This window comes from Olea europaea, unplaced genomic scaffold (genome assembly GCF_002742605.1).
Source record: "Olea europaea var. sylvestris unplaced genomic scaffold, O_europaea_v1 scaffold905, whole genome shotgun sequence".
Lineage (NCBI taxonomy): Eukaryota > Viridiplantae > Streptophyta > Magnoliopsida > Lamiales > Oleaceae > Olea > Olea europaea.
The window spans coordinates 81,158-92,124 of NW_019267524.1; the positions used below are offsets into that span (position 1 = coordinate 81,158).

General features: G+C 31.0%; 1 protein-coding gene across 1 annotated transcript; it reads right to left on the reverse strand.

Annotated features, from left to right (window-relative positions):
• Positions 1–3,517: 3,517 nt before the first annotated feature.
• LOC111392230 lies at positions 3,518–8,286 on the reverse strand. Its single transcript, XM_023017516.1, has 6 exons — positions 7,906–8,286; positions 5,898–6,088; positions 5,209–5,242; positions 4,981–5,107; positions 4,067–4,541; positions 3,518–3,933 (listed from the first exon to the last, which is right to left on the reverse strand). Exons 1-6 carry the CDS (start codon positions 8,216–8,218, stop codon positions 3,676–3,678), a joined length of 1,398 nt encoding a protein of 465 aa, XP_022873284.1. The 5' UTR covers positions 8,219–8,286; the 3' UTR covers positions 3,518–3,675.
• Positions 8,287–10,967: the final 2,681 nt, after the last annotated feature.

Genomic DNA, 10,967 nt, shown 5'->3' on the forward strand with positions numbered 1-10,967 from the left:
AATGTGACATTAAAATGTATTCCATAATTCGAGAGGAAATTACTAATTACGTGAATCACAATCGCAATCATGAATTGCATTAAACATGTATTTAATGAACCTTTATTTCACATTCAATAATTTGGAGTCCATACCACTTCCAAATTAATTCATAGACATTCATTTCCAATTTTTTGGGTTATGAACATAAAGACAATAAGGAAATTCTATGGCCGTTATGGAAACTTAAAATGAACAAACACACTCTTTCATTTAAACAATAATTATCACCATTTCAGGTAAAAGCATTCGACAAAATTATTCCAAATTTCACATACCCAATATATGCCACTGCAAACATGATGGTTCGGCAAATGAGAAATAATTTATATATTCGGAGCATATACATGCGATAATTTGCCTTTCCATTTTAGCCATGAATACACGGTATACACCTAAATGGCTACTAAGATATTCACTGAACCGCATGCACTTTTCCAAAAATTAATCAACTTCAAGTTTTGACTAAGTACATGAAGACATTGGTAGCCATGCATTTAATATATGTTGGCCACCATTAGACCATCCAATTACAGTAACTTACATATTAATACAATTCTCTAATGTCATTCATTCTTAGAAAAATCGACAACCCGTAGGATGCCAACCTGTTTTCATTTATTCGAAAAGTAAATGAATTTACCAACTTTCCGTATGCACGCAATAGTTGAAAGATACGCCATTTTAATCACAACCATAACTTTTGCATCTAAAATGAAAGTCACGTGCATTTGTCCAACTTCATCATATTACAATCAATATATTAAAAGCCTGCCAGTAGAAGAAATTGGCAAATGAAACTGCCAAAAGACAGATTAACCGGTGACTAAATTTTTTCCATTACCCACCATTCTTTGACCACAATGACAATTTGAAAGATACATTTTTCTGGCTAATGAAATTATATACTATCAATATTAAAAGTTGTCAGCAAAATTACTAACTTTTAAAATTGGAACGTTTGGGAATATTCCAAATTCACATAGAATGTAAAACCCACTTTTGTTATAATTACTGCAAATGTTTCCATTGTTCCAATTCTTTAAATAGGCAAGTTTTTCCATACTCATGCAGAGACTTTAACTTGGCAATAGAATACAGAATAATCAATATTGGACATAACCCAATTTGAACATATAAATAAACATGTTTCCTCAATTGGGCAATACGTTTGGCAAATTCTACATAGAATATAAAATTCACAATAAGCACCAAAAATTAATCTTAAGATTGATGGAAAATTTTATCGATAATTGTGCATATTATATTCACAAAAATCATGCCGTTTATTTGCATAAAATTGAAACGTAATTTCGACTTACCGAAATGGATTTGAGAAGCAAAATAATAATTTACCGAATCTAAACGTATCAATATGAATTCATCCCTTTCAAATTTTGAACGAAAGCAAGTCATTCTTTGGATCGAATCTCGCAAAAACATACAATGAAGTTAATCATTTTCTGAAATCAAAGCATAATTAAAGAAATCAGAAATGAGGAAAAAAAGGAGATGCAAATGATGCGATCGGCCGAGACACGTGTTTGACACTTTCTCCTTAAGATGAATTTGTCCCACATCAATGCTAACGGTTCTCCTTCAATCATCTCCCAAGATACAACGACCACGTCAAATCATAGGAGTACTCCAAATGACTTCGACCAACGAACTCGAACGGAGTTCCCTTTCTACAATAACCATGATTTTGATGCAAAGTGGAATCACTTCTATAAAGTGTTTTATGCAACATGACATGAAAGAATAATTTTTGTGTAATGAAAATAAAATTCCAAATGATCTTATATATAGAAGTTGAAGGGTGGTAGGTGAAGGGACACACCCCAAATTTTAATTTCCTTCAAATAGGACCGAATTTCTCATTCATATACAAATTGGTCTCCAACCAATTTCCAACAGAGATATCCCGAGATATTCATAGAGAGAGAGAGAGAGTACAATTCATTTAAGTCAGGATATTTACTTGGTCATGTTAAAATCGTTTTCAGTATTGTAAAGTAGTTCAATGACTTGAGACTAGAAAAGTATTAGGCTGACCATAAATGAGAATATTATTAGATCAAAACGAGTAGCGGAACTTTTCGTGAGACCACTTCACATTTTCTTCTTCACTTGTTTCGATTTTTCTGTATTTTCGTTTCTTTGATTGTTGCTTTATTTCTTTAGGACGAGGTCAACAATTTATTCTAGTTACCAAGATAAATTATGTTGCAAACAAATCCTCAAGATACGAATTAGATGCAAAATTTACAATAGTGAATTAACTCAAAGAATTTATTAAGTAGACATTTGATGTCATATATGGGAATAAGAAGAATTTAACTAAATACTAAAATACATAAGAAAAGTATACATAATCAAATTAGAGAGATGTTCCCTCTTGTCTAAAGAATTACAAAACCTCCCCTGTCAAAAACAAGGGCAAATTTTAGAGACCTACGAATCTCATTCCCTTTTTAAAAAATTACCAGAATGTGCCTCATTCTAAGTTTTGAATAATGTATCTCTCCCAAGGTTAATGATAAATGTATTTTACACATTTATCTATGCTACAAGCTTGATTTATATTTGCAAATTTATCATTTTTTTTCTAAATTTACTGTGAATGGTATCAACATAGGTAAAATTGAGAATTGGAGGAACTTGAAGCAAAAAATGAAGATTTTGAGTCTAATTGAAGTTAGTTAATAGAATTGTACTAGGATTGATGAGAAGTATTAAGAGAGAAATTGGAGTTTTGAGAGTGAAATTCAACTTATGAATGTTTGGGGACTGCTTTTCACACTTTCAGAAGATGGGGACGACCAGTTTTGGATTATTAGAACGTTTGGGGGACCAACATGGATGTTTCTGGAAGATGGGAGATCAATATTTAAGATATGGACCAAAACCATACAAAAACTTGAAGTAGGGACCAAATTGTAAAAATATAAAAGTTGTAGGGGTGACCGTAGGTGGCCCACTATCACTTGGAGAGCCTCTGCGATAAGCTCGTGGTCGAAAAAAATTGTCGCAGCCTGTCCACAAGTTTTTCCAATTGTTGTTTTTTAAGCTAGGGATATGTTGGTCCTTTTAAAGGGCACGACTTACGAAACAGTTTGATCATTATATAAAGATTAGGTCGAAAAGAGGGGGATACAACAGAAGATCAAATCAGGATCATAGAAGAAGAGAGAGATTAGGAAAGCTAGGGTTTCAAGAACTTGATGTGAATGAAATGGATTCTTAGTGCAATAAGTTTATATTTTTCTTGTAGGGAGAACTATTCGAACTTTTGCCTCGATTGAAGTCTCATTGTCTGACTTTTAGCACATAAAATTTGGGTTGTTAAATGTAATTTAAGCACGAATTTTAACCACACACCCCCCCACCCCCCAAAAAGTAATAATTTTTAACGTAGAAGTATGAAAGATATTTATATAAAAATTGATATTCAATTTTTGACATCAACATGTTGTAGTACAAAAGTATCATATTTTTTCTTCAAGATTCAAAGACAAACAATTATATTAGAGTACCATTATTCACGAATCTCTTCTAGCTTAGTTTCGAATGAACAAAATCATAAATCAACAAAATAATTTCCATACAGTCAATGTTTTCATCATATCGAGCGAGCTAGGATAGTTCACTAAGATAAACTTCCGATGGTCCCAATCTTGTCGCATTAACATAATCTTGGGGACAATGAGCTGGTAATCCTGCAGTTAACAAGCCAATAACCCTAAGTAATCGAAGAAGACCACCTTCTTCGTAGTCTGCTCCTCTTGTATATGAAATAATAAAGCTTCTTATTAGTTCCCAGATGGCATTTATGATCTTCGGTATAAGCCATCTAAGAGAGAAATAATTCTTGTCTGGCTCTTCAGCCACAATCTGTGTAAAAATTGCAGAACAAAGATTCTTAACTTATCAACTATACTTGATTGAAATAATAAATAGAATTTTGAAGCATCTATAAAATAATCTAAATGTGACGAAACAGAGTCTAGAAAGAATAGAAACTTACTTTTCCTTCGTAGAAGCTATTATAGTAAACGCAAGTCCCGAAATGCTTGAACAAGAAGGTGGAATCATCTAAAGGCAATCTAGGAACCATATCAAAACAGTAAACAAGTCTGTAATAATCAATGTTGTACTTTCTTAATTCTTCTTTCAAGAATTCTCCAAAATTTTCATCTCCTACTCTTGGCTGACCAAATGTGTAAATCCCTTCTAATCTTTCTAGCAACCATGTCTCCTGATGGAACGCCAGAATTGCTGGAAATAAAATTGCCAATGCACCACCCAAGCTGTGGCCAGTAATTATAAACTTTGCCTTTTCATTTTTCTGAAGAAGTTGTTTCAGTATCTTCCTAATGGCATAGTAGGCTACTTCTTGTTTCTTATCTGCCACCTGTTCTCGGGGCCAGCCCTGGTTCCTCTGCAGCCCTAGAGCTTTCATAAATCCGCCATGCACCTTTCCAAAGCCTTGAATCTTATACCTGTTGAAGATGTAGTTTAAGTAAATAAATTTGTATAATTTCCAACCACTTTAGCTTTTGGAGAAGATGGTTCAACATTATATCAAAGTAATCAAATGCCTTGGTTTTAAGTTTCATTGTTCTCCCATTTATACAAATTATGCATATGTTAAATAAACTTGTGTGTGAATGTGAGAGCTTGTGTAGAAGACCAAGTCAAATAAAAAAAGGTGTCTTATTTTTAATAGTTTAAGTTTTTAGATAAGGTACTTGAATATGGTATTATAGAAGACAAATGCTTAGACTCACTCGCATCTTTTTTTTTGGAAATTCTACAAGATTCAATCTTATATAGAATTGAATTTAGCTTATATTAGGGTGTGTTTTAAATTAATTAAATAATTAATATGTTCCCTTGTTAATAGTTAAATTTTTTTTAGATGATGTGGTTAAACAATACCAAGAGATATCGAAGTCGGTAGACCAAGCATTTGCATCAAAGGCTTCGGTGCCTCTGAAAGCCACTACGATTTTATCATTTTGGTCATTGAACATGAACGCTTGTGTTGTAGATTTCTCTTGATAATCTGCCAAAATTCAAAATTTTTAATTATTAATATAATTGCAAAAAGTAATTTCGCGAAATTAAAAATTATTTAAGATCATGAGAAATAGGCCAGATGATCACCATTCCAAAAATCGTAGGAACCCAAAAATTCCATCTGTGAAGAGAAAAAGGAGAGGAAAGAATTAGACGTACAATAATCTAAATATTTTTATTCTTCTTCACTTTTATCTTCTATTATTGGATTTCTTTCCATAGCCAAACCATGGAAGTGAGAGTTTTTATTTTGGAGAAGCAATATTCTTCCCCCCATAAATCTCGAAATAATCTTAGCCAAATTGAAAGGAAACCAATACTATTAACTATGTTCTACAATGGCTAAAAGTCGACGTGAAATTGTTACGAACAGTTTTATATTTAGTCCCTATTTAATTTAGCTAAAAATTAAGTTTTTAATATATTATGATAAAAATTAATTAAAAAAGTTAATGAAAGTTGTGGGTACATGAAATGTGTACTTAAAATTAATTGTTGACAGTAAACATTAATAGTCATCAATTTTTTTAATTAAACAAATCATGAAGTTATATTTTATAACCATCGTAGCTTGAGAATGGTCATATAAAATTAACAAGATTATCTTATGATTGTTTTTAAAATCTTATATTTTAAATTGTCAATGAACGTCATTTTTGACATGTTCATCGTTGAATATGTGAAAATCATGTACGTTGTTAGAAACAAAATGTAAGCACGCGAAATTTTTGGAAGGCATGTAAAACGTTAGAAATAATGAAGAATTTTTAATGTACCTTCCAGTAGTCCACCGTAGATTCAATGTAAGCCTTGTTCTCGTAGGATAATTTAGCAGCCATCATAGAAAGTGCAGCATTGTATCTTTTGTCTCCTTGGTTTATCTTGTCGTCTAACTCTCGACGATTATCGATATGTCCAATAATGGATTTGAAACTCGTTGTTGTTTTGTCTGGGTATATTACTTTTCCTGAAAATTAAAATAATTGATACGTCTAATTCAAAACCTCACTACACAAAATATTATGACTTTGATATAAACTATTTCATTCCCAGACAATATTCACTTAGTCATCCATGTATACATTTTTATTTTATTTTATTAAGTAAAGACGAAATTTGATACCAAATTTGTCCATAAAATATCAAACTTCCTCATTTAAAAACATAAATTGATAGTTGTAGATCCATTTACTAATTTAATTTTTTCTATGACTGTTCATAAATCTAGTTAAGTTATAATTAATTAGGATCTTTGTTGGATAAAGAAGCAAAATAAAATTGTCCAACTACCCTATTGAAACTGATCTAAGCTATGCCTGGGTGAAAAACTTAATTATTTCGTGGTACACAATGCAAACAGCTATAAAGAAATATATAATTTCCAAAAAGTATCAATTCACTATCCCATATTTTTCAATTTCACGTTTATCTTTTAGGAACAAAGTTCTTTCTTAAAACTATTCGATGTTATCTAGATTGGTCTACCAAGTACATAATAATATTAAAGCAATGGAAAAATCTCCTCCCATCTACCTTTTGATATGACTTCTTCAAAACCAAGTAGAAGCCTAAAAATCTCTTTGTATGACTAATGCAAGATTACTCATCTATATTTGCAAATAAAATATCATATTTTTCTTCCAAATTAATAATTGTGTATCTAAGTTTGGTCCACTACCCACCTAACAAAATTTTGACTATTGATTCACCACCGAAAGTCTCTGTCTTCATCTCCACCGACTCGTCAAAAAAAGGCAAATTGAAAAGTAAAATCCCATATGCCCCTTACTCTCGCACAGACTTATCATGCTTGCAGTGGCACCGGAGCTTCTTATTCTTTGTAATAAGGATATGTTGAGTTCGTCCCTCATGGGTAGTCGAATTGGTGGAGTAAGTGAGCGCGAAAACTTTTGGTCACAAATTTGATTCCTCCAACCAACACTTTCTCGGTCGAGTTTGTCGTAGAGGGCTTGCCTAGTGCGATTTATATGACCGACGTGGTTTGTAATCTATTGCATCAAGTTGAGGGTTACTAAGTATGCACTCGAAGAGTAGCGGCTGCGGGTTCCTCCGTCATTAAAAAAAAAAAAAGAAGGATATGTAGAGTTCGAAAATAAGCATTTCATTATAGACCGATGACATCTAACCCTTGTTTGGCCTCCACTTTTTAAAACTCATTTTCGATCACTTGTTTTATGAGATCCACAACTTTATTAACTTCTAAACCACATATTTCACCAACTTTTACTAAGACCCTATATATTTGGGATTGATTAAAATTCAAATTTTAATTTAATTTAAGTTAGAGTCAATAATAAATTTTAACCCTTTGTTTTATAGGTCCCTCAACCTTTCATCTACACATTTTATCAACTTTTATCAAAATCTATTAAAAATCTGATTTTAATCCCTACCAAACTGGGGCTAAATATCTAAGGATAAATCTGTTTTGCAGGTGCTGTATGGGAATTTATTTATTTCTATTTATTTTATTTTTTTGGAACCCGCAATGAAATATTGTCAAGTGGATCCCAGTAAACCAATATGGTAAAATGCGATGTACACTAACGCAGTTGAAAATCAAAATCTTTTCCAAACTAAACAGAGGCCTAGCATTGCATAAGATAAAACATGAACATACACACATACAAATGTTCATACAGAGTACTGGACACTTTTGAACATGATTAAGAAAGGAAAAGAAGTTGAAATGCTATCTGCCATCCTAATCAGTATATTTTTTAGTATACTAAACGAAGCACGCTCGAAAGAAAATATAAGTACCTCGTAAGAAGTTGAGTACGAGACTCGATAGACTGCCATTACTCGACAGAAGATTTAACCACTGCTCAACCAAGGAACCAAACCATGCCATGGGTTTCTCTACTGCTAGCAAAAGCTTCTGCACCAAGATAGTAACAAAGATCAGCCATCTACGCTTGAATGGCTCCGGCCGTTTCCCCTCTGGGCAGTCGATAAATTTTCTCTTCCCGATGTCATCAGAAAATAATATGCGAAAGACATCAACCAAGCCAGCTTCCTCTGGCTTTAGCAGCATATAATCACTACAGAAAGACTTGTTGCATTTGGAATCCATAGCTTTAAAATGTAGAAAAGAGCAGATGATAGTTTGAAGAAATGAGATATCCTGGGATATTTATAGAGAGAGAGTACAATTCATTGAAGCGGGATATTTACTGTAGATTGAGGTAAATTTTTTTGTGGGACTTGGTCTCATGTTAAAGACGTTTTCAGAATTGTAAAGTAGTTCATTGACTTGAGCTTAGAAAAGTATTACGCTTACCATAATTGAGAATATTATTAGGTCAAAACGATTAGTGGAAATTTCCGTGAGACCACTGCACATTTTTTATTTTTTATTTTTCCTCTTTGATTGTTGCTTTATTTCTTTATGACGATGTCCAGATACGAATTTCAGAATCTTCCTTATTTTAAGACCATCTCCAACCCTGCACCAAATTTTGCACCATTTTGTACCAAATTTTGCACTAAATCTTGCACCAAACCAAAATTATTCTCCAACCATTACACCAAAATTTACACCAAATGAACAGTGCTTTATTATTTTATTTATTTTTTCAATTTTTGACAATAAATTTATTTTAAAATATTATTTATTTATTTTATAACTATATATATTACTAAATCATAACTTCATTAAATTAACAAATATATTGATTACTATATTATCACATGTCATATATATTATGTTAAATTGACAAAAATAATTGATTATATTATTAATTTATAATAAACAATTACATTAAATTTACAAAAATAATAAACTTTAATAATATAAACTTTACATTAAATTAAATTTTAAACGTAAACTTTACGAATTTAACTTTACGTTAAATTAACAATTACATTAATTATTATTGATTATATTATTAAAAATAATAAACTTTAATAATATAATTTATAGTGTAATTAATTAAGTAATTATTATTATTATCATCATTATCATTATAGAACGAAAATGACACAAATGCCCTTAACCATTATCTTTGAAAAAAGAAAAATAAGGGCAAAAAAGGCATTGCACCATTTGGTGCAAAATGGTGCAACATGAATAGTGTTGCACCATATTTGGTGCAACACTATTCATTACACCATTTTTTGCACCAAAATTTGGTGCAATGGTTGGAGGAAGTTTGCACCAAAACTTGGTGCAATTTGGTGGGCTCTAAGGTTTTGAATAATTTATCTCTCCCAAGGTTTATGATAAATGTATTTTACACACTTATCTGTACTATAAGATTGATTTATATTTGCAAATTTGCAATTTTTTTTTCTAAATTTATTGTAAATATTATCAATGTAGGTAAAATTGAGAATTTGAGGCACTTGAAGCAAAAATGAAGATTTTGAGTCTAATTGAAGTTAGTTCGTAGAATTGAAGACTAATCGAAGTGTACTAGGATTGATATGAAGTATTAAGGGAGAAATTGGAGTTTTGAGAGTGAAATTCAACTTACTGAATGTTTGGTGGACTCCTTTACACACTTTCAAAACATGGGGACAACCAATTTTGGATGATTGTGAAGGTTTGGGGGGCGGGGGTAGATATGGCAATTTGAACCGTCAAAATCGAAAATCACGGTTAACCGAATCGAATGGGACGAAAAAAAAGAACTGATGTTGCAATGGGGTGGATATGATTTTTATTTTAATGAACCGGTTCATGGCGGTGCGGATATGGTATTTACTCCGTTGAACCGAAATCAAACCGATTACTCGCTAAAAAAATAATAATAATAATAATAAATTGAATTGATTATTGGGATTTACACTACTTTTCTTTTATAGAGAGAGAGTACAATTCATTGAAGCGGGATATTTACTGTAGATTGAGGTAAATTTTTTTGTGGGACTTGGTCTCATGTTAAAGACGTTTTCAGAATTGTAAAGTAGTTCATTGACTTGAGCTTAGAAAAGTATTACGCTTACCATAATTGAGAATATTATTAGGTCAAAACGATTAGTGGAAATTTCCGTGAGACCACTTCACATTTTTTATTTTTTATTTTTCCTCTTTGATTGTTGCTTTATTTCTTTATGACGAGGTCCAGATACGAATTTCAGAATCTTCCTTATTTTAAGACCATCTCCAACCCTGCACCAAATTTTGCACCATTTTGTACCAAATTTTGCACTAAATCTTGCACCAAACCAAAATTATTCTCCAACCATTACACCAAAATTTACACCAAATGAACAGTGCTTTATTATTTTATTTATTTTTTCAATTTTTGACAATAAATTTATTTTAAAATATTATTTATTTATTTTATAACTATATATATTACTAAATCATAACTTCATTAAATTAACAAATATATTGATTACTATATTATCACATGTCATATATATTATGTTAAATTGACAAAAATAATTGATTATATTATTAATTTATAATAAACAATTACATTAAATTTACAAAAATAATAAACTTTAATAATATAAACTTTACATTAAATTAAATTTTAAACGTAAACTTTACGAATTTAACTTTACGTTAAATTAACAATTACATTAATTATTATTGATTATATTATTAAAAATAATAAACTTTAATAATATAATTTATAGTGTAATTAATTAAGTAATTATTATTATTATCATCATTATCATTATAGAACGAAAATGACACAAATGCCCTTAACCATTATCTTTGAAAAAAGAAAAATAAGGGCAAAAAAGGCATTGCACCATTTGGTGCAAAATGGTGCAACATGAATAGTGTTGCACCATATTTGGTGCAACACTATTCATTACACCATTTTTTGCACCAAAATTTGGTGCAATGGTTGGAGGAAGTTTGC